Source organism: Trichomonas vaginalis, chromosome III (genome assembly GCF_026262505.1).
Source record: "Trichomonas vaginalis G3 chromosome III, whole genome shotgun sequence".
Taxonomy (NCBI): domain Eukaryota; phylum Parabasalia; order Trichomonadida; family Trichomonadidae; genus Trichomonas; species Trichomonas vaginalis.
Window position 1 is genome coordinate 13,862,790 of NC_067205.1, and position 24,322 is coordinate 13,887,111.

The window sequence follows — 24,322 nt, forward strand, 5'->3', positions numbered from 1 at the left end:
ATGGTAAATATGATTATAAGTGAAAAATATTTGCAAACAGATCTCAGTCAAATTAAAATCAAAATCCCTCGTCTAGGGGAACAATATATTCTTAAATTTTTAGAAGCATTTATAATTGCCCGCCCCAAATTTTATGCACAGGTTATAGGTTTCTTACAAAATTTTTCATTTGACCAGGAATTATACTCAAAAGCAGGAATTTCTAAACCATTAATACAAGCAATAATTAATGGCGATAAAAGATATTCGAATATTTTTGCTTTTTCAGGAAAATCGTGTGATTTAACAATCGAAGATTTTATTAATGTTTTAATTTCAGATCAAACAAATCAAAATGGTGAAGAATATTATCAAATACGTATCAGATCTATATTGGATAATAGTAAATATTCTTTCTATGAACTAGCAGTTAAATTTGAATCAATTAATATTTTAAATTCGTGTAATATAGATAATGTTACACCAATCATGAAAGCATTGATAATGTCAAGCCCAAACGAAACAATTTTCAAAATGAATGATAAATTCAATTTGCAGACTTATCAATTTACAAACCAAATCAAGTATGTTTTATCTTTTGCATACAATATCTCAGAGTTATTTTCTACATTTAGAAATCCATTACTCTCTTCGATTGTTTCAATAAATAATATTATATCAGTAATGAATTTGAATGAAAGCAAAGTTATTCGTTTAAAGATTCATTTAATCTTCCATGAGGCCCTAATTCAAAATAATGATTTTATGTACAAGAACTTTAATGTTTTGAATCAAATAAAAAACAATGACCTTCTGGAAATTTTAGCAAAAGCTTGTTTGAAAGCTGACAAAAAAATTCAAGCAGATTTTGAACAAATCATGGGTATTAAATTTACAGCGATCAAACAATTTCATGAATCCATAGAAAAAATTCCAGTTGATCGGTCTCCAATTACAATAGATGGTAGTTAGTATCCCTAAGTCGTGTACTGTGGCACTGCGCGCCTCCGTACACCACTTAGCGGTTTTGACACTTTACGAAACCGGTAACGTATATTTTACAACACAACCATAACACCAACTTAACCTTAAATATTTACAAAACCATCTGACATATAAACGACTTCACTAATGACTTCACTAATGAATTCACTACCATCCTCACTAAATAAAAATAACCTTATTTTTATTTTTTTTAATTTTTTTATTTCATTACAAAGACATGTCCGACTACATTTACTATGACTCTTTCCCAGAACGTTTCCGTGAACTATTCAAAACTCAAGTAAAACTGAGAAACATGCATTTTAACAAAGATAGACCCATTGACGATGAAAGAAACCCCGAATATATTACAATCCCTTATGACGCAAAGTTCATTGCATACATTCCTTATGGTCGCAGAGGAACGAAAACTATTTCAACAAAGAACAAAAATTATTTCTGGAGCGATGAAGAAAATTGCCTTATCTACATAAATGCATACTTAAATAAAGCTACATATTGTACAAAAGAAGGTTGGACTGGATTTGAGCTCTACATATACGACGACGATGGAAACAGACGCTGTGTATACCCATACGATAATATGTACCATTGTTTTCATCAAGCATTAAACGAATACATAGTCAGTAAGGGTCTCATTCCTGCTGAGTAGATATGCTTTATTTTTGTTTTGTCATTTATATAAAAATAAACTTAAAAATAAAATAAAAAATAAATGATATCACCACCCTCACACGTATGAAAACATAGCACAAAAATAAATTTATGTTAGAATGTTAGATCTAACACGTTTTCTAACCTCATTTCTAACCTGTTGAATTCATTGCTTTATAACTCTCTTCCTTGGTTTCTTTTTAGTTGCTTTCTTCACGTCTGTCTCCAGCTTAACTGTCTTTCTTCTTCGTCCGTAATGATACCAGTTACTTCCACCAGTCAATGGGTCAAATGGTCTTTCGTAAGGATTTCCATACATTCCATAGGGACCATACGGAAGAACTACTGGTGGAGAAGAAACATTTTCTTTAGTTCTATCGAATCTATTTAAATGCATTGTTTCACCTTTCATCTGGTCATTAAAGTCTTTTGCGTGTTTTGCAAACTCATCGTCCTTTCCTAAAGCATTTTCTGACTCAGTCGCAACCAAATTGGATGCTTTATTTATGAGCCCTATTTTATTTAATCTTAACTTCTTTGCAACCCAGCCTCCAATCTTCCCTTTATTTGCATCTAATGTCTTCGAAACCCTTCCTCCACTCATTTTATTTACTGCGTCATAAGCCCCAAGTGCTTTTGCTCCAAATGCTAATGCTTTTGTTCCCATTGCGCCTAAAGCTGTCCAAGCTACCATTTACACCATATTAAAATCATCTCTCTTCAATATTATCTCATAAAAGTTCTCGTTACTGGAGAAAGTCAATGAAACATAAACATTCTCATTCATAAACTTCTTTCTTATCTCATCTATACGCTTCAAAATGTCTGAACAATTGCTAACATCTTCTACAACAGTTATTTCATCATGAATGACCTTCAAGAACAAGCTCATTTAATATGCTATTAAAATCATCTCAATAATGAGTCCATCCTTTCCATCTTTAGGTAGCACAACATCTTTCATTGAAGAAGGTTCGACAAGTCTTATGTTAAACTTACTGACAAAGTTTGTTATACTATAATGCTTCGGCGGCGAATACATGTAGTTTGAAAGACATAATATAGATTCTTCAGCAAATTCACTTATACTGGATTTTATAACAATGTTCTCACGAGACCAAATACCACCAATTGACAATCTTGTAAGCAATCCTGCTGAACCTTCTACTGTAAACGTCGATGGTAACATTCCACGAAGGTCATCTATTGACATCTTTGAGTCACTGAATTTAAATATTTTCTTAAAGCAATCGTCATTATCTAACCATGCAATAGCTTTGAAGTTTTCATTCGAATATACATCTGCTTCATTAAATGTAAAACCTGACTTCTTTGCAGAGACGACTTTAAAATCTATTGCATTTGTTTCAAAATTATATACTATGGTAACTTCTGAAGGTAATGGATGTCCTTCCGCAGTCAGTTGTTCTCTCACTACCGTTTGAAGCTTTGTGTTAAAAACTTTCATGTCATCTCCTGTGTCTAGGTTCACATACACAGCAACAGGAAAACTATCTTGCTTCTTTGTTTCATCATTATACCTCAAAACATTAAAGTTCTTCAATAATATTGTTCTTCCTGCTGGAATACTTCTAACTTGTCTTATTTCAATAGCTTTCTCACCTCCTACATACTCTACCCAGTGTCTTGGATATTCATAAGTATACTGACTTTCTTGAATTTTGGTAGGTTTCATCATAACATGTTCATAGTATATCTTTATACTCTTGTCAGTTAGACTCGGTGCTATGTTCTGAATATTTCTGACTTGCATTTTTAATGAAGATAAAATGAAGCATTTAATACATGACGTAGATGAAGACATGAATGAAAGCAGTGAAAAGCTCAACAGTTCTCTCATTCTTCCTTTCAGTAAGGACTATGAGTTCTGTTCAAATGGTGTGTATTTCTATTGTGGAAAGATGGGTTCAGGTAAGACATTCAACCTCATTCGTCATATACTCATAACAGAGCGTTTAGGAAACGACTCTTACTATGACCAAATCATTATATCAGCAACTTCAGACTCTATGGATTCAACAGCGAAAACATTTATGTCAAAAGTTCAAGCCTCTGTCGTTAAAGTTCCAGACAGTGAACTCATTGAATTTCTTCAACGTTACATTCGACGTAAGAGAAAATATTATGCCATTGTTGAATTTATACAGTCAGGAATGCAAAAGACTTCAGAAGAGATGGAAAGAATTATTGACAAACACCACTTACGTCAATACTCAGGAGTTTACGATATGAAACGACTGACAAACTACATTCTGTCAAAACTTTCAAAATACCCCTTCAAAAAGTATCCTTCAAACACTCTGCTCGTTTGTGACGACTTCGCCGGAAAAGGTTTAGTGTCAAAAGCAGACTCACCATTAGCTAACATCATAACTAAAGTCAGACATTACCACTTAACTGTAGCAATACTTATGCAAACATGGCGTTTCCTTGCTTTAAACATAAAACGTCTCATAACTGACTTCGTTATCTTTCAAGGTTTCTCACGCTATGATATTGAACTCATTTGGAAACAGTCAGGTATAACATTACCTTTTGAAGAAATTTGGGAAGCATATAAGTCTCTCATCTCTCCTCGTTCATACCTTGAGATTCATATCATGACTAATACCATTAAAGTCAAAAATATTCCATGGGAACGACCAACATTGTTTTAAAGTTTAACCTTCAATTGACTGATGGTAAACAAATTCCATGCATCTCTGTCGCCATTTCTGTTAATATTTTTGCTGTCATTCATATCATCCACTTCCCCATCCGTTAGCTTTTGAGGATATGTGTTAGAATAGCTGTTCTTAAATGAAGGCTTTTCACCTTTGAGAGCATAAACTCTATAACTTTCTGCATACTTTATGTTTGAACCTCCTGAGCCATCATTGACATAAATTTTATAGGCTTCCACCCTTTGTTCATATTCCTGCTTCTTCCCTTAGCTCTTTTGTTCAGTAGTTCTACATCTTTATACACAGCTCCTGTCTCAGTGAATTCAACAATATTTTCATTCGTTAGCTTTACATTCAAACCCTTGTCGAGTATATTGTTCATTTCATACATATAAAAGGTTTTTATTCTATATGAAATGAGAAGCAAATCCATCTTAGCTGGTGCCGTTAATGTTCCAATTGAACCAACATCAAATGTTGACTCACGAACGACAAACAATATTGTCATAAAGAACTATAGTTCAGAGTGTTTGAAAGAAAAAGAACCAGAACTTAAGTCGGGAGGGCTCAAAGAGCCCATCTTGGCGCATGGCGCCGTGAATTTAAACTCAGCTTCAAACGCTAACGCTACATCAGATGTTAAGTTAGAGTATCCACCACTGGACCAAATTCTTTCAAGAGAAGCCAACGACAACCCTTAACAAATGTTCAAACAAATCCTTCAGATAACGTAGACCATTACCTTCTTCAGTTATACCAAACAATTTTACTCAAAGACGATAAGAAGCTTTTGACAAATCTTATAAGCAAGAACCAAATAATTCTAACAAAGGAGGACCTTGAAAATGTTATATCACGAATAACAGGAAAGCAATGTGTCATTGACTATCTCGACCCTGAAATCGAATGCTGTGGTCAAACGCCACCATTCATGAAAATAGGTAACATCCGCATCATTGAAACACCAGGAACTACAGGAGTTGAGTTTAAGTATAAATATTCGAACGAGTATACAAAACTTTCAACAGAATATAAGCTTTGTTTGAAATATGTTTTAGTAAATTAAAGCAACTTATAGTATCTGTCCAAAACTTCTTCAACAGTATCGAACTCATCTTCATAATGCAAACCTAATCTTATATGACTTGGTGCAGTTTTCACTAACACAATATAGCGCTTTGCGCTCGGCGCCTTTGACGCCTTTTTCTGTTCTCTTGACTGGCATAACTAACTCATTTGTTTCATCAAACAGCAACAACCAAAGTTCATGACCTAATACATAACATTCATACTTTATATTTTTTAGCTCTGAGTTCTCTTGTAAGCTGTTGCATTTAATATTTTCTAAAAAAGTCAACTTCAACAGTCATTCGCACTGGTGCCTTCAGTTCTACAGGCTCTCTCTTGAAAGTCAACAAGTCTGAATTGCATGTCTTTCAAATTATGAGGACTAATGCGAACCCATTTACCTAAATGAGTTGCTATGACAGGAACGTTTGGAATGAACATTGAATTGACTGCATAACAGAAAGACTTATATTCTACTGAACCTTTACTATTAACTCCTGAAATACCTGTGACATTAGCTATTTTTGACTCAATGTATAAACAATTGCCATAACATACGTATGGAACAGATTTCATCTCAATCGTTTTGTCAATACTTTTCAAAGGAAATGTCATATGGTATGCTCCCAGAAGCAATTGAACTCTATGACTCATTCGTGTTATCTTAAACTCCTTCGCATAACTGAACTTCAAAACTCCTGCAATAAGTTTAACATTCATTAAGTTTTCTTCGTTTCTCCTTGTTTATTGTAGTATTTATGAGCGCATTTAAACACCCAGCTAATGTTTCCATCTTATATTCTACATTATTGTGAAATCTTATTTCATGCTTCTTTCCATCTATTTCAAGCTCCATGAAATCTGTTTCATCTGTTATAACGAATGAAGCGATAGTATTGAAGTCAACCATTCTGAATGCAAGTGGCTCATTCTGTAGACCTAAGTTTGTTTGTAGCTTTACTGTCCCGTATTCGTTTGGGTCTGTACTTTGCAAATAGAACAACATTTTATTCTCATTAAAATATATATAGCTGCATATGCGTATGAAGCTGACAGAGCTAAACGTTTATATTTTGGTCAATACTCTCTCACACTTACTGACAAATATATTGTTATCAGTGATGGAAATACCGAGAAATACATAACATGGAAGGACTATGAAAGTTTGACCCTAATTTTAACTCCATGTACAATGCCATTCATTGTAAATGGTGAAGTTGTCATGAAGAACGACACAACAGTATATAAGTCTGTATATGAAGCATTAGAATATATTGTTGAATTATATCCCGAAAGATTTGACCCAAGCACTACACCATGTGCAATGCCTTTTATTAAGGACGGTGAAATCGTAAGAGTTTCCGGATTCAACGGTTTATACTGCTGTTCAAAACAGTTTTACAAAACATTTTAGCGAATATCTTTAATTCAGAAACTACAGAAATAAAATTACCATATATAACAGATGCTAAAGAAATTAAATCAAAAACGACAACATTATTTACGTCAACTTAATGATTTAATGACTTATATCATTAATATTCCTGCACCAACTACAGCATTTGATCCAACTCGACGGTTTTGCAGTGTACCTTTCATAAAGTCGCAAAGCGACCAGGGCGAAGCCATGACAGTTCATTAATTACTTTAAGGGATTCAACAGTTAATGAATCATTAAAGGCGTCATTAATGAAAATCATTGATTTTAACTCATTCACGAATACATATAATTCATTCATTAATGTTTATATGCTTCTAAAGAAGGTGAGCCAAAAACTATCGATTAAAGCGGTGTAATGAAATAAAAGCATCAACGACGAAATTGAATTCGTTAACTTTTGAACGGTGATAGTTTCGTTAATGACATAACATCGGGGAAAACAATTTTAACGAAAGAATATTTAAAATCTCATGTTAGTGAGTTCGTTGAAATTGAAAAAGAAGGTGGAATTAAGTTCGATCCACTGAATTTCATTTTCAGCTTAGCGAATGCGGGTGTTAGTTTCGCTGAATGGACAACTATACAGAGTGAAATAAATGCAATTGGACGTTTTTGGGGTCAAAAGCGGGAATGGGTGAGCTTGTAAATGCTGCAAGAACATTAGGTGAAACAGGAAATTTTGTAGATGGGTTTTTAAAAGACTTGTTTCAAATGTTTTAACAAACACAAAGAAATTATTTAGATATACCATATCATAACGGACGGATTTTCGAAACAGGTAGCAACAAAACCCTCCGGTTATGGCTGCGTTGATGATGGTTAGAGATATAAAACCACGTAACGACGGGAACGAAGAACATGAACAACAGGATACTGGTCGGGTTATTCAAGACATTAAAAACGTGTATCCTGAAGTTATTGATTTATTTTAGAGGAGTTAATGATTCAATTTCAAAACATTCTATAACCCTCAATGAAGAGAATAAATTAACAGATTATATATTCGTCATTATTGCAGAACTAATGAAGAGAATAAATGAAAAAGGAATTGGTGATATCATTAATGTCAGCGATGTAATGATGAAAAGAAATTTTGACTCATTATTTACAAAACCGAAAACAGAATATAGTCTTTATGACGTAATTACCGAATTAATGAAAAAGATTAATGATAATAAGAGTTCTGGCGGAAGAGTTGAATTAGAAGTGAATGATGTTAATGAGAAATTAGCCGAAAAAGCAGATAAAAACCACGTTCATTATATAACTTCAGACGAACAGATTATAACGGACTACCATGGATATTTTAACACGAAGTGATGAAGCGAAGACAAAAAATGTTAATGAAAGAAGATATAAATACATTCGTGCTAAAGGTTATGACATAAGCTGTACTGTACAGTATGATGTAGCTAAAGCACCAGAAGCATTTGGTTATACCGGTGAAATTTATGCCTCTACTTTCAATGTTAACGGTGTTATTAGTTGAACCAAGATTTACTTTGAGAGTTAAGTCAAAAATAACGTTTGAAGATGCTATTAAAAGTAAAGCTGACAAAGATGAACTTGACGCAACGAACAAAGTTTTGAAATCTCATAACACAACATCTCCGATATAAATGAACTTCAAACTTCTTTAGACAGTAAAGCCGACAAGAACCATACACATAAATCCTTCACTACTGTTAGAGCAGACGACATAATATTGAACTTTGACCTTGGTTCAAGTGCACCTTTAGAGAATCCAAGTACAAGCGTAAAAAGATACACTAAACTCCTTAAATAGTAAATGTGATGAACATTGAAAGTCATGCCAGAAACTTTGAAACACATGAACTACCAGCAATGTTAGATAAGAAAGCAGATAAGAACCATACACATGATTTCTTCACAACTGTTGGTATAGAAAGTATTGAAGGAACGGTTGAAGAACTGGTGGGGATGCATTATATTGGAAACCTCCTAACTTTCCACAAGGTTTAACATCGGAGGAAAACATAACGACGATGAAATACATTAGATGTAGAAATGTTTTATGTCATGGAGGATGAAATAATGTTAAATTCACTGTCAAGATTTATATGATAAGAAAAGCGACAAGAACCATACACATAAATCCTTCACTACTGTTAGAGCAGACGACATAATATTGAACTTTGACCTTGGTTCAAGTGCACCTTTAGAAGAATCCGAGTACAAGCGTAAAAGATACTCTTAACAATTTAGATAAGAGTTGCAGGAATATCGAAGGTCATGCCAGAAACTTTGAAGCATATGAACTACCAGCAATGTTAGACAGTAAAGCCGACAAAACTTATGTGGATACAGAACTAACAAAGAAATTTTTCGAAACCAGATACAATGACATTTACAACAGAAATTATAAATGGTGAACCAGCAACTCCATTTGAATTTGTTAGAGGTCTTCAACCAGATACTTTTTGAATTTTTCTTGGATAATTCTATTGAACTAACATTACATTATAAAAGTGGAACAAATGCAACATTTCATCCGGGAGATACATTCCAAATGGTATTTAATGACATAAGTTCTTTAGAATATGTTTATAGAGTTATGAGCATATATGATTTAATATATCCTATAGGAGCTGTTTATACGTCTATGAATCCAATAAATCCAAACACTTTATTTGGTGGTAGATGGTATGAAATAGTTGACAGTTTTCCATTCTACACTAATACGCAGTCAATGAAGATGGGAGGTTCAAAGAAAATAGGTATTGAAAACCTTCCTTCACATATGCATAGGTTCAGTGGAAGAACATCTGTGGAAGGAAACCATTCACATTCAATAACAAAAAGAGGTTATACAAATCTTGCAGCGGGTTCGGATAGACAGGGAATGCATAGATATGATATCACAACTGACCCCAGAGATTAGCACAGGTATTTTCTGTGGAACTGCAGGAAATCATACACATGTTGTAGCTGGTATTACAGACCCAGCAGGTAATGGAAAAGATTATATGCCTCCTTATATAACAATGCACGCTTGGATACGAGTTGGTTAAAATCTTTAACTTTACATAAATGAGCTTGAAAGAAGTATTCGAACAACATCCATGGAGGTCATTTAAGAAATTCAATGAAGCTGCAAAGAGTTCGGGATTTACTAACAGAGCTGAAGTGAAAAGGTTCTTTGACAAAAATGTTGTACATCAAACAAAAATAAACCCTTACGACTACTTTTTACCAATTTACTCCAACACTCCTGACGCATACCAATTTGACACTCTCATTCAAAGCAGAAAAGGAGGACATAAACCATTCCTCATCTTCATAAATGTTAACACTCGTAAAGCATATGCATATAATGAAAATAAAGGAACTCATGAAGTGTTAAGAGTTTTACAAAAGTTTGTAGCAGAACATAGCCCAAGTATTTTAACATCAGACCAAGACGGTGCATACCTCAGCAACGAAATCACAGAATTTCTCATTAAGCATAACATAACTCACTACACTACTGAAGACCATAACCATAACATACTCGGCATCATTAACCGCTTCATAAGGACTCTCAGAGATTTAAATCAAGAGCGAGACTTTACCGAAGAAACAATGAAACATTTTCTCGAAGTATATAATTCCTCAACACATTCTACAACAGGACATACACCAAATTCAATGACACAACAACAAGAAGAAAAGTATATACAAAAGAAACGAAGCCAAACACAAAATATCAGAAATTCAACACAATTTACCTCATTCCTGGTACAAAAGTTCGTGTAGTTCTTGACGACAAACCGTTGACAAAGAAACGTTTAAGGTTAAGTCGAAATTATTATATCGTAGACTCTACGCAAGGTAATGGATATCTTATAAAAGCTGCTGACGACTCCATAGCATTTTACCCTCGACATAAATTAGTCGAAAGTAGTAATGGCAAACTTGCTGAAACCATTGACGAAGCAAAGCGAGGAGTGGTTATTGAAATACTTGACTACAACATAAACGATGACACTTATAAAGTAAGATATGAAGGAGGCGTTGAAGATGTTATACCATCTAAGAACTTGAGAGATCAAAGCCAACACATCTGGGACCATTAGAGCGGGAGTACTGGAAAGATAAAAACATGCCAGAAAGAATAAGAAAATTCTTCTAAACTTTTTCATTAGATGTAAATCAGACATGAACGAGAACAGTCATGATATCATTAATGGTACCATTTATTTACACCAAAAAATAATGTTTATGTTAGAATGTTAGATCTAACACGTTTTCTAACCACTTTTCTAACATGGTCTAAAACTCTCGAAAATCATGAATTTTTGACATTTCCTTATGAAAGAAAAATAACGCTAATTTTTTTCTAAGAAAAATTTTTATCTTGTATGTAAAGATATGATTTCAACAATCGCACAACAACAATTCAAACTACAGCACCAAACTCGTTAGTCATGAATCCAACATCTATGTTAGTAGAGATGAAAAGCTTCATTCCTTCTTCATATACTTTCGAAACAAAAATCCAGAAGATAAAGCAAGAACTTTTAACAAGTAATTTAGACTGTAGTGCGAAAGATGAAACAAATGAACAGTATCTTTATGAAATGCAGGACATTATTGACCATTTACCCAAATTGCCTGAAATCCAACAACAAAAACTAACTATTCCTGAATTCGACGAAATTGAAGTCAAAACAACTGACTCAGTAGAAATAAAGAAGTTCATACGTAAAGTAAATTATGAATTCCTTGGTTTTCATTGCAACCATAAAGTTATGGACAAAGATTGCGACATGGTTTATAAGAATGTTTCTGACATATATAAATCTGAAGAATTTAAGACCTACGATAACTTTGTTTCATTAGTTGCTGAATGTGTTTGGGAAATAAGAGATAAAGATAGAAGAGGCAAAGTATGGAACGAACAACTAAGACCCGCTATGTTTGAGATGAAGAGAGCAATTGACGCCTTAGTTGTTTTAGCAGGTCAAATTTCAATGTATAACGCAAAAATGAACCCGCAATGTTCAAAATGTAAGGCAGCGATGAGGAAATATAACTACTCCGTCAAAGAGATAGAAAGAATGAGAAACGACTATGCAGATTTAAAGAAAGAAGTAGAAAAGCCAGCAGAAGATAAAATGGACATGTTAGCATTTCTGAACAAAAATTATCCAACTGCTGACGATTTCCTTCTATCTGACGTCAAGAAGAAATATAAAGAAACCTTCGGCATTGTTAAAACATTCGATGTACTAAAAGAAGAAATAGAAGCTACAAAACTGTTTAAAGTCATGAACCATCGCAACATATACCATGTAAAACGCTTGTAAATAGTTATGTTAGAAAAGAGGTTAGAAAACGTGTTAGATCTAACATGCTAACATAAACATTATTTTTGCTGAATTCAGCACAAAATTCTGAGTAAAATGACATATGGCACGTGTCAAACCGTTGAGTTTTCACAAATTTTAAAAATTGCTGCGGAAAGTTCGTCAAAAAAGTGAAGGTTCCCGACGGTTTCAAACCGCCATACTTTACATGAAGATAGTTTACAATGTCAACTAAATATCATGTACGATAGAAACGGTTATGTAAAGTTTACATTTTGTAAAGTTTTGTCCTGATTCAAGACAAGTCTTGTATTTTTTCAGAACAAGTCTTGTATTTTTTCAGAACAAGTCTTGTATTTTTTCAAGACAAATCTTGTCCTGATTCAGAACAAGTCTTGCACTTTTTCAGGAAATCCTATCGTCTAACTTTACAAATGTCACTTTTTCAACATGATTGCATTTTGGTCGGGGAACAACTTTCTCTCATTTTGTCACTTTTTTCTATCGTCGTGTTTTGTCACTTTTCCCTCAGGGTGTGTGTCAGAAAATATCCAAAATCTTTATAGCCTCGTATCTCCTTCAATTCTTGACGGCTTGACATGTATGACACACCATTCAATTCAGAATTATGTGCTGAATCTTATGACCTTCATTTGTTCGTGACTTCTTTTCACATATGTAACCCTGAATTTTTAACATTTCTTTAACACAGAAAAATAAAGTTAGTTTTATTTTTATTTATTTTTTTATTTTGTATGTAAGGACAGATATGTCAACAACAGAGAACACAACAACTGCTATCGTTCATGAAGCCATAAATGAAGAATACGAGTGGGTTCAGTTTAACAAACAACTCCGTCTCATTCGTTCGGTCAAAGACGATATGTACCAAATGCAAAGTATTTTGACAGCATGTTTTGCTCCAGACACTAAACACGCAGACGACTGGTTCAAAAACCAAAGCACACAAGAACTTTTGAGTGAAATTTCTCTAGACCGACTTTTTTCGGTCATGCATAAAACACATGAAAATCGTAAAAATTTGCCAATAAATTTAAGAGGTTATTATGTTCATAGACTTTTAGTAAATGCAGTTGCAATGTGGGCTTCTCCTCGTTATGCATGGCATGTTTACAGACTTCTTGACGAAATTCATAGACAAGAACGTGGAGAGATGGAAAAGAAACTTCAAGCAAAAGATGAAGTCATTGAATCCAAAGACAAAAGCATACAGAAAAGAATACCACGTTCGGTACCAAAAGGAAAGGAAAAGAGTTATAAGTATATGATATATACTGAAGAGTTGGAGAAAGAAGAAGATAGAGATATGGTTATGTTGCATTTAGTCAGAAGAAACAACAAAAGCTTTTATGACCTTGCTAAGATTTACAAATCTGACAGAAACTGGTTCTATCGTGAAAACTTACCGATTTCAATGACACCGAATGAGCAAATAAAGGAAATTGTCAAAAATACTCTTCCTCAAACACACTATGACATCAAAGGTTGCACAATACTTACATTCAAAGAAGACTTAACATTACTGAAGGAAAAAATAACAGAATATTTCGATAACTTCAAAGAGGAAGAATAAAAAAATCTAAGCTAATTTTATTTTTTTTATAAAATTTTATCTCATATGAAAGAACATGAATTTAGAATATTCGGAACTCATGACAGAAGAAGAGAACGAACAACATGTAAAAGATTATGCAAAATTTCTGAAGACATACAAAGCATTTAAACAATATCTAAATGCTTCTAAAGATTATGCAAAATTTCTGAAGGTATATAAAGCTTATGAAAAAGCGTATGAAAAGTTTATACATTGGGGAATTGTTGTAAAATATCGATATGAAGACTAACCAAAAATATATTTTTGCTTAAATGACGTCAGGGTCAATTTCTTCAACCATTTCACTTCCTTCGTCAATGTCAATAGAAGCTTCTTCAACCTTTGGTAAGAACTTTTGTATAACATCTTTGTTCGTTATTGTTTTCAGAGATGAAGAATAATATTTCACATTTGTTTCACCCTTCTTATATTCTTTCTGTTCGGAAAGATTCATAGCAATACTGAAGAAGTCAATGTTGGAGTTCTTTATAATAGTATAATGAGTATCTTTGACATTCACGAAGAAACCTTTTGTTTCAAAACTACTGCTAACTCTTGTGAAGTATAACGTTTGCGGTCAATGACAATAGCTAATGGTCTGACATACTGACCAACTTAGATTCTTTCACAAACTTCTTGTTAAAGATAACATTACGTTTGAAGCATTATTGAACTCATTCTTGATGACAGTAGCGAGAGCATTGTATGAAAAGAACTTGCAATCTTGCATGTGTTTCATTAAAATAAAAATATTAAATTATTTTGAAAAATAACTTAAAAAAATCTAATCTAATTTTTTCAAAAAATATTTTTTTATTTCCTACTAAAGATGTATCGGAAGTTGTCTAAGTTAGAACACTCGGAAATAAAACAACTTCTTACAGAAGCTAATATAGATGTTGCAAAGCATTACACAACAAACAAAAAGGCACTCGCTGACATCCTCAATGACTATAATGGTGAAATAACTTATGATAGAATTCATGAGTTCATAAAGCCGCAACGCGGCGAGGACGAAGTCCATGCAAGAGCATTTCCTTTAAATGACGTTGCTATTGACTTATATCATAGACGTTCAATACCTCATGAAGTAAGAAGAGAAATGTTTGACATAACAAATGCAAACGTTGGTCATACTCGTAAAGCTCTTTCACATGACGTTCGTCAAGAGATGTTTGACATAACAAATGCAAACGTTGGTGAAACAAGAAGAGCTGTACCACATGAAGTAAGAAGAGAAATGTTTGACATAACAAATGCAAACGTTGGTGAAACACGAAAGAGAGATGACACACTGAAACAACAGAGAAGAGAGATGTTTAAAAGTGCTATAGAACAAGTTCGCAAAGCTAATAATGTCATTCGTTCCATTGACGACAAACCAAAAGAAGGTGAGAGATGGTTAAAGAAAGATGAAGAAAATAGGAAGAGGAATGTGAAGTCAGGCAATAGACTCATTGACTTTAACATCGAAGCTTTAGATGAACCAAACAGAGACTACTTACACAAACATTTCGGTAAGGTTTTCATGAGACTCTTAGAGAAAATTAAAATAAACTCCCAACAGAGATGGATGGTATGTTATAAACTTGGTGGAAAGTATGAATGTTCTACGTTAAACCTCAATAATATTGGAACATTACTACATCAGCTCTTGAAGGAGAACTTTATATCAGAGATAGAAGCAAATGCTGCAGGTATTGTTGAAATGCACTATGACTTCTTCTTGACAAACATAAAGAATCTTACTGAAATAAAGATGTATGATTTAACAGAATATGAAGGCTTAACGATGTCAGATGTAAAGAAAGGCAAACCAAAAAAGAGACCATATAGAGATGAAAGCACACTGACAAATGACCAGAAAGCCATTTTGGAAGCTCTTAAGCAAACAGGAAACCCAGCACTTATAGAAAGCTTTTGGAAAGATAATGGTGAAAAGAAGTTTTATAAGAAGAGAAGCGGTCAGTTCTGGAAGTATCTTTGCACATTACCTATAAATCTTGAACGCTACCAAATCTTCAATGAACTGAACAAAAGAACTGCAACACTTATGACAGAGACAATGTTCGTTTATGCTTGCATTCAGGCTGGAGTAAATGAAGAAACTATTGACCACATGAGAGAAGTCATTCGTGTTAGAGACTTTCCTCAAAGTAAAGTACAAGAAATTTCTGACGCAACAGGTATAGCATTTAATGTTACCATTGGTTATTCAATGACTCAAGACATAATGAAATAAAGAGATACATACCAAAAGAATGCGAAACTGTTGAACTATTGACTTACTTCTTGTTGAAGACCACTACATGCTAAATGAAAGACTTCCAATGACAACATATTTCATTCGAAACTATATAGAAATCTTGAAGGAGTGTGGTGGAATGAACATTGAAAACAGATGAAAATATATACAAAGAGAGAAGATAAATATGTAGTTCGCATGATAGAACTACACCGCTATGGGATGTTATGAAAACATTGTGGGAGTGCAAATATTTTGAACCTATTTCTTATGGAGAACTTTTCACATATACGACTGACTTATATAAACAGAACCTTGCACCATTTAAAGATTTGACATATGCTCCAAAGTATTGTGTACAACTGAAGAAGAAAGCAGAGTCAAAAGAAGTAAATAAAGCTAAATGTAAGTTCATACCTGAGCACGTTTTCTTTGCTGACTTTGAGTGTAGTACGGATGGCTTTCATAAAGCTTTTAACATCTGTTATGACAGTGAAGATGGTTCAGTTAGTGAAAGTATTTGGGGTCAAAACTGTGCAACAGAATTTTTGGAAAGACTTCCTGACAAGAGTTTAATATATTTCCATAACCTCAGTTATGACATAAACTTCATCTTAAGACACATGACAGAAGTGAAAGGAACTCCCATCATTAAAGGTTCACGAACAATGCAAATAACTGGTTTATATAAAGGACGGGCAATTATTATAAAAGACTCTTACAGTGTTATAAATAAGAAGCTTAAACTATTTCCTGCTATGTTTAACTTACAAACAGGACCGAAAGAAGTATTTCCATATAACTACTACAGCAGTGTTTTGTTAGCAAATGACAACAGAACTGGTGTCATTTCTGAAGCATGTAAGTTTATCCATGATGCAGATACATTTATGAAGAACATAGATTCCATCAAAGGTTGCAGAATAGATGAAAACCACTTCGACTTAGAAAAATATAGCACGTTTTACTGCAAACAAGATGTAAGAATTTTAAGAGAAGGTTTTGTAAAGTTCCGCAATGACTTATTGAAAGAGTTTGATTTAAACGTTTATGACTACGTTAGTATTTGTTCTATTGCTAACAAATTGTTTGAGAACAGAGTATACTTCCCGAATGGAAATCTTTATGACCTCTCAAATAAACCAAGAGAATTTATTTCGAGATGCATTCAAGGTGGAAGATGTATGTTGTCAGATAACATGAAACAAAAGAGCAAAAAGAAACTCATTGCTGACTTCGACACTGTTTCATTATATCCTTCAGCTATAGCAAGACTTTATACTTTAGAAGGTATTCCAAAAGTATTGAAGGAAGAAATGTTAAGCACAGAGTATCTCATGAGACATTTATTCGATGACGACCAAAAGGAACCCATTGGTGAAAAGTTTATGTCTGGCTTCTTTGTTCTCATTAAGATAACAGAGATTGGTATACCCAGACACTTTCATTTAATAGTTTGCGACCCTGAACTAAATCCAGAACTTAACGTTCCAAGAAGTTCAAACACTTGCTGTCTCATGTATGTTGACCATATAACATTACAAGACCTCATAAAATATCAAGGTGTCAAATGTGAAGTGTTGCAAGGATACTATTACGATGGAAACAGAGATATGAGAATAAGAGATGAAGTAAAGAAGTTGTTTGAGTTAAGGTTAAAGTATAAGAAAGAAGAAAACCCCTTACAAGAAATTATAAAACTCATTCTGAACAGCATTTATGGCAAAACTATTCTATCTCCTATTGAGTCAAAAATAACCATAGTAGATGACAAAGATGCTATAAGATATGCTATAAGAAATTACAACCATATAGTGAAGTTCGAAGGTTTGGATGGTTCAGATAAAACTATTTTCAAGCTAACGAAAAGCATTTGCAGACACTTTAACTTCTGTCCACTTGGTGTTAATATTCTGTCTATGTCAAAACGTATTATGAATGAAGTATTCTGTACTGCAGAGGACATGGGACTTCAAATCTTTTACCAGGATACCGACAGTATGCACTTATATAATGAAGACATCCCAAAGCTTGCAGCAGAGTTTAAGAAGAGATACGGTAGAGAACTTATAGGAAAGAACCTTGGTCAATTTCATAGCGACTTTGCAGAAATAACACCTGGAAAACAAAGTTTAGCTTATAAAAGTATTTTCTGTGGAAAGAAGACCTACATAGACTTACTCACTAACGATTTAAATGAAGTTGCATTTCACTGCAGAATGAAAGGCGTGAAGCAAGATGTTATTGCTTTAACCGCTAATGAAATGTTTCCTGAAGCTATACAATGCTATTACAATGAAGATAAGAACATTCACATACCTGTTGGAACATATGACAAAGACTCTGAGTTCAGTTTAATGAAACTTTACAAAGCACTTCATGATGGTCAAGAGATTGCATTCGACTTATGTAAGTCATGTCAACCTTGCTTTGCTGAAAAGTTCAACTTTTCAATAACGACTAAAACAAGCTTTATTCGTAAGTTGAAGTTCTGAGGTCATTTATTTTTGTCAGCAATGAGGTCATTCGTGATAAAAATAAAGCTAGCGTAGATTTTACAATACTGCGATGGTAGAGTTTAAGAGTTGTGCTTCAATGTAGAGACAGTCCTTCCCATCTGGAGGCAAGAACACTGGACATTTATGGTCATGAGTGGAGTACATGTCTATCCAAAACTCACGATTGAAGCCAGTTAATTTATAGTATTTAGGGTTAGGAAGTGGTGAAGTTCTTGTATGACCAATGAACTCATTTTCAACGCCTTTGGCTATATTAGAGTAAAGTATTGCTTGCTTTCTATCCCAAATGCCAGGTGTTACAATCTTTGAAAATTCATTTTTCCTCGGAAGCATTGCATCATAATTGAAAACATTCTTAAAATCATCACTTGGTTCGGAGATTTGAAATCTTATACGTAATGGATTTTCTTTCTTTTTAGCGACTTCATTGAATGGTGAGAATACAATGAATTGACAGTCATGAGTTCCATCTTCATTTTCATTAAATTCATAATGAAAGTCTATAAGTTGTGGCTGACTACCTTCTTCTTTCAGTTGTGCAAGAAACTCACGTAAAGGCTGTAAAGTTTGTACTTCAATGTTGAACTTTTTCTCGAACATCTCATTAAATGAAATCATACATTGTTGCAATGTTGTATCGTCTTTAAAGTATTTGTATATGTGAATGTTTTGGGCGCTTAAAGACTGTTCGTCATTTTCTATCTCGACTTGAAGTATAAAGTCAACCTTTCTGAAAGCACGTGTTATATACATAGATGTTATGCCAATGTACTTCTCTTCATTTATGTTCACAATCCAGTCTGTTGGAAACTTAAACGTTACTCTGTTCCCCTTTATTTTGACGTCAGGGTTTTCACTACTGAACGCAACAGTTAAAGGTATTTGTCTATACATTTAATTCGGATAAAAATAAACCATTTACTCTTTCTTTGCTTCAGCTTCTTTAGCTTTTGCTTCTTCTCTAGCTTTTTTCGCCAGCAAACGTGGGTTCTTCTGTCTTCCAGCAGCTAATGCAGCAAGTTGTTTTTCACTAAGTTTTCTCTTTGGTCTCTCTGGCTTTTGTTCTTGTTTTTTCCTTCAGTTCGGATAAAATTTGCTCACGAATTTCTTTCTTCAATGCTTCAACATCTATGACCCCCTGGGTCTTGTCCGTAGGACTTGTCTGAGTCATTTGACTGCAGATAAAAAACAAAATTAAAACTTTAACCGATGTAAAATGAGCTTGTCAAAATCAGAGCGAGAGTCTATTATATTAAATGACGCAAGAGGAATACAACATCCTTTCTATTATGTAAGTCAGAGTAAAGATGGTAAAATATACGTAAGAAAAAGAAAGGTTCCATTAGCGAATGCAGAGAGTGACAACATTAAGGTGCATAGCACCAAGGGTGAAGCCCATATAAAACCTTCTATTCAAACTGAAAAGTCAATAGAACAAGAAGAAAAGAAGCCAGATGTCTTTCAATAACGAACCAAGAGCTTATTGCAAAGTTCGTGAATTTCATTGAAAAACAAACCGAGTCAAAGACAGAACTTTAACGATTCCAAGGAAGTTCAAACACTTGCTGTCTCATGTATGTTGACCATATAAACATTACAAGACCTCATAAAATACAAGGTGTCAAATGTGAAGTGTTGCAAGGATACTATTACGATGAAACAGAGATATGAGAATAAGAGATGAAGTAAAGAAGTTGTTTGAGTTAAGGTTAAAGTATAAGAAAGAAGAAACCCCTTACAAGAAATTATAAAACTCATTCTGAACAGCATTTATGGCAAAACTATTCTATCTCCTATTGAGTCAAAAATAACCATAGTAGATGACAAAGATGCTATAAGATATGCTATAAGAAATTACAACCATATAGTGAAGTTCGAAGGTTTGGATGGTTCAGATAAAACTATTTTCAAGCTAACGAAAAGCATTTGCAGTTAGTATACCTATGTTGTGTACGGAGGCACTGCGTTTCACTTTACCCAATACTTGTGAATTTGACACTTTACAAAACCGTTAACGTATATTTTACAACACAAACGACAACACTAACTTAACATTAAATATTTACAAAGCCGCCAACCACTTCACTTCACTAACGTTTTCACAAACGACTTCATTAATGTAAAAATAAACGTTCTCACTTACAAAAGTATTGCAACTCCTCCCATTGCTGTGCTTCACATAACAGCTCATAATCTTCTGACTCACTTTCTTCTTCATATAGGTCAAAATCACTGTCAAAATAAATGTTAGTAAGTTTTGACAAAGCTAATGAAACACGTTTACCGTTTGTATCGTATGCTTGTATAAACTTTCCATTCTTCATTCCTTCATAAACGCTCAAACTAACTTTACCCTTTCTCCCTCGTATCTGATAGAATGTATTTTCACGAGGAACGAAGAACAAATTCTTGAACTCATGACCGTTGTAGTTTGTTATCTCAATAGTTTTCGTCATTTATATAAAAATAAACTTAAAAATTACATCAAAATAAACTTAAAAATTAATGATATCACCACCCTCACACGTATGAAAACATAGCACAAAAATAATTTATTAGAATGTTAGATCTAACACGTTTTCTAACCTCTTTTCTAACCCGTTGAATTCATTGCTTTATAACTCTCTTCCTTGGTTTCTTTTTAGTTGCTTTCTTCACGTCTGTCTCCAACTTGACTGTCTTTCTTCTTCGTCCGTAATGATACCAGTTACTTCCACCAGTCAATGGGTCAAATGGTCTTTCGTAAGGGTTTCCATACATTCCATAGGGACCATACGGAAGAACTACTGGTGGAGAAGAAACATTTTCTTTAGTTCCATCGAATCTATTTAAATGCATTGTTTCACCTTTCATCTGGTCATTAAAGTCTTTTGCGTGTTTTGCAAACTCATCGTCCTTTCCTAAAGCATTTTCTGACTCAGTCGCAACCAAATTGGATGCTTTATTTATGAGCCCTATTTTATTTAATCTTAACTTCTTTGCAACCCAGCCTCCAATCTTCCCTTTATTTGCATCTAATGTCTTCGAAACCCTTCCTCCACTCATTTTATTTACTGCGTCATAAGCCCCAAGTGCTTTTGCTCCAAATGCTAATGCTTTTGTTCCCATTGCGCCTAAAGCTGCCCAAGCTACCATTTACACCATATTAAAATCATCTCTCTTCAATATTATCTCATAAAAGTTCTCGTTACTGGAGAAAGTCAATGAAACATAACATTCTCATTCATAACTTCTTTCTTATCTCATCTATACGCTTCAAAATGTCTGAACAATTGCTAACATCTTCTACAACAGTTATTTCATCATGAATGACCTTCAAGAACAAGCTCATTTAATATGCTATTAAAATCATCTCAATAATGAGTCCATCCTTTCCATCTTTAGGTAGCACAACATCTTTCATTGAAGAAGGTTCGACAAGTCTTATGTTAAACTTACTGACAAAGTTTGTTATACTATAATGCTTCGGTGGCGAATACATGTAGTTTGAAAGACATAATATAGATTCTTCAGCAAATTCACTTATACTGGATTTTATAACAATGTTCTCACGAGACCAAATACCACCAATTGACAATCTTGTAAGCAATCCTGCTGAACCTTCTACTGTAAACGTCGATGGTAACATTCCACGAAGGTCATCTATTGACATCTTTGAGTCACTGAATTTAAATATTTTCTTAAAGCAATCGTCATTATCTAACCATGCAATAGCTTTGAAGTTTTCATTCGAATATACATCTGCTTCATTAAATGTAAAACCTGACTTCTTTGCAGAGATGACTTTAAAATCTATTGAGTTTGTTTCAAAATTATATGCTATGGTAACTTCTGAAGGTAATGGATGTCCTTCCGCAGTCAGTTGTTCTCTCACTACCGTTTGAAGCTTTGTGTTAAAAACTTTCATGTCATCTCCTGTGTCTAGGTTCACATACACAGCAACAGGAAAACTATCTTGCTTCTTTGTTTCATCATTATACCTCAAAACATTAAAGTTCTTCAATAATATTGTTCTTCCTGCTGGAATACTTCGAACCTGTCTGATTTCAATAGCTTTCTCACCTCCTACATACTCTACCCAGTGTCTTGGATATTCATAAGTATACTGACTTTCTTGAATTTTGGTAGGTTTCATCATAACGTGTTCATAGTATATCTTTATACTCTTGTCAGTTAGACTCGGTGCTATGTTCTGAATATTTCTGACTTGCATTTTTAATGGAGATAAAATGAAGCATTTAATACATGACGTAGATGAAGACATGAATGAAACTACAGACAAACTTAACTCTTCTCTCATTCTTCCTTTCAGTAAGACTATGAGTTCTGTTCAAATGGTGTTATTTCTATTGTGGAAAGATGGGTTCAGGTAAGACATTTAACCTCATTCGTCATATACTCATAACAGAGCGTTTAGGAAACGACTCTTACTATGACCAAATCATTATATCAGCAACTTCAGACTCTATGGACTCAACAGCGAAAACATTTATGTCAAAAGTTCAAGCCTCTGTCGTTAAAGTTCCAGACAGTGAACTCATTGAATTTCTTCAACGTTACATTCGACGTAAGAGGAAATATTATGCCATCGTTGAATTTATACAGTCAGGAATGCAAAAGACTTTCAGGAGATGGAAAGAATTATTGACAAACACCACTTACGTCAGTACTCAGGAGTTTACGATATGAAACGACTTACAAACTACATTCTGTCAAAACTTTCAAAATACCCCTTCAAAAAGTATCCTTCAAACACTCTGCTCGTTTGTGACGACTTCGCCGGAAAAGGTTTAGTGTCAAAGCCTGACTCACCATTAGCTAACATCATAACTAAAGTCAGACATTACCACTTAACTGTAGCAATACTTATGCAAACATGGCGTTTCCTTGCTTTAAACATAAAACGTCTCATAACTGACTTCGTTATCTTTCAAGGTTTCTCACTATGATATTGAACTCATTTGGAAACAGTCAGGTATAACATTACCTTTTGAAGAAATTTGGGAAGCATATAAGTCTCTCATCTCTCCTCGTTCATACCTTGAGATTCATATCATGACTAATACCATTAAAGTCAAAAATATTCCATGGGAACGACCAACATTGTTTTAAAGTTTAACCTTCAATTGACTGATGGTAAACAAATTCCATGCATCTCTGTCGCCATTTCTGTTAATATTTTTGCTGTCATTCATATCATCCACTTCCCCATCCGTTAGCTTTTGAGGATATGCGTTAGAATAGCTGTTCTTAAATGAAGGCTTTTCACCTTTGAGAGCATAAACTCTATAACTTTCTGCATACTTTATGTTTGAACCTCCTGAGCCATCATTGACATAAATTTTTATAGGCTTCCACCCTTTGTTCATGTTCCTGCTTCTTCCCTTAGCTCTTTTGTTCAGTAGTTCTACATCTTTATACACAGCTCCTGTCTCAGTGAATTCAACAATATTTTCATTCGTTAGCTTTACATTCAAACCCTTGTCGAGTATATTGTTCATTTCATACATATAAAAGGTTTTTATTCTATATGAAATGAGAAGCAAATCCATCTTAGCTGGTGCCGTTAATGTTCCAATTGAACCAACATCAAATGTTGACTCACGAACGACAAACAATATTGTCATAAAGAACTATAGTTCAGAGTGTTTGAAAGAAAAAGAACCAGAACTGAAATCCGTGAATTTAAACACAGCTTCAAACGCTAACGCTACATCAGATGTTAAGTTAGAGTATCCACCACTGGACCAAATTCTTTCAAGAGAAGCCAACGACAACCCTTACACAAATGTTCAAACAAATC

At 33.9% G+C, this 24,322-nt stretch overlaps 10 protein-coding genes and 3 pseudogenes across 13 annotated transcripts, besides 2 other annotated features; 8 read left to right on the plus strand and 5 right to left on the minus strand.

Annotated features, from left to right (window-relative positions):
* TVAGG3_0697690 (uncharacterized protein) lies at positions 1-713 on the plus strand (the record flags this gene model as incomplete). The annotated part of the gene is made up of 1 exon (XM_001329121.2): positions 1-713. A coding segment is annotated over one exon (713 nt), but the record flags the coding sequence as incomplete, so codon positions are not given.
* A 232-nt stretch (positions 714-945) lies between these two features.
* Positions 946-20,175: a mobile genetic element.
* Positions 2,531-3,412, minus strand: TVAGG3_0697710 (uncharacterized protein; the record flags this gene model as incomplete). The annotated part of the gene is made up of 1 exon (XM_051243253.1): positions 2,531-3,412. One exon carries the CDS (start codon positions 3,410-3,412, stop codon positions 2,531-2,533), a length of 882 nt encoding a protein of 293 aa, XP_051089840.1.
* TVAGG3_0697720 (protein of unknown function, DUF4106 family) lies at positions 3,429-4,294 on the plus strand (the record flags this gene model as incomplete). Its single annotated transcript, XM_051243254.1, has 1 exon — positions 3,429-4,294. A coding segment is annotated over one exon (866 nt), but the record flags the coding sequence as incomplete, so codon positions are not given.
* Positions 4,739-4,970, plus strand: TVAGG3_0697730 (uncharacterized protein; the record flags this gene model as incomplete). Its single annotated transcript, XM_051243255.1, has 1 exon — positions 4,739-4,970. A coding segment is annotated over one exon (232 nt), but the record flags the coding sequence as incomplete, so codon positions are not given.
* TVAGG3_0697740 lies at positions 8,626-9,450 on the plus strand (annotated as a pseudogene). The gene has a single exon. A coding segment is annotated over exon 1 (825 nt).
* TVAGG3_0697750 lies at positions 9,934-10,963 on the plus strand (annotated as a pseudogene). Its single transcript has one exon. A coding segment is annotated over exon 1 (1,030 nt).
* On the plus strand, positions 11,583-12,140 carry TVAGG3_0697760 (organellar and viral DNA polymerase type B; the record flags this gene model as incomplete). Its single annotated transcript, XM_051243256.1, has 1 exon — positions 11,583-12,140. The coding sequence occupies one exon, from the start codon at positions 11,583-11,585 to the stop codon at positions 12,138-12,140; it is 558 nt and encodes a 185-aa protein (XP_051089843.1).
* On the plus strand, positions 12,910-13,475 carry TVAGG3_0697770 (KilA, N-terminal/APSES-type HTH, DNA-binding family; the record flags this gene model as incomplete). Its single annotated transcript, XM_051243257.1, has 1 exon — positions 12,910-13,475. A coding segment is annotated over one exon (566 nt), but the record flags the coding sequence as incomplete, so codon positions are not given.
* TVAGG3_0697780 (organellar and viral DNA polymerase type B) lies at positions 17,935-18,495 on the plus strand (the record flags this gene model as incomplete). The annotated part of the gene is made up of 1 exon (XM_051243258.1): positions 17,935-18,495. One exon carries the CDS (start codon positions 17,935-17,937, stop codon positions 18,493-18,495), a length of 561 nt encoding a protein of 186 aa, XP_051089845.1.
* Positions 18,556-19,413, minus strand: TVAGG3_0697790 (uncharacterized protein; the record flags this gene model as incomplete). The annotated part of the gene is made up of 1 exon (XM_051243259.1): positions 18,556-19,413. One exon carries the CDS (start codon positions 19,411-19,413, stop codon positions 18,556-18,558), a length of 858 nt encoding a protein of 285 aa, XP_051089846.1.
* On the minus strand, positions 19,441-19,690 carry TVAGG3_0697800 (annotated as a pseudogene). Its single transcript has one exon. A coding segment is annotated over exon 1 (250 nt).
* A 274-nt stretch (positions 20,176-20,449) lies between the features above and the next one.
* Positions 20,450-24,322: part of a mobile genetic element that runs on past the window's edge.
* On the minus strand, positions 21,851-22,657 carry TVAGG3_0697820 (uncharacterized protein; the record flags this gene model as incomplete). Its single annotated transcript, XM_051243260.1, has 1 exon — positions 21,851-22,657. The coding sequence occupies one exon, from the start codon at positions 22,655-22,657 to the stop codon at positions 21,851-21,853; it is 807 nt and encodes a 268-aa protein (XP_051089847.1).
* TVAGG3_0697830 (uncharacterized protein) lies at positions 23,628-24,029 on the minus strand (the record flags this gene model as incomplete). The annotated part of the gene is made up of 1 exon (XM_051243261.1): positions 23,628-24,029. One exon carries the CDS (start codon positions 24,027-24,029, stop codon positions 23,628-23,630), a length of 402 nt encoding a protein of 133 aa, XP_051089848.1.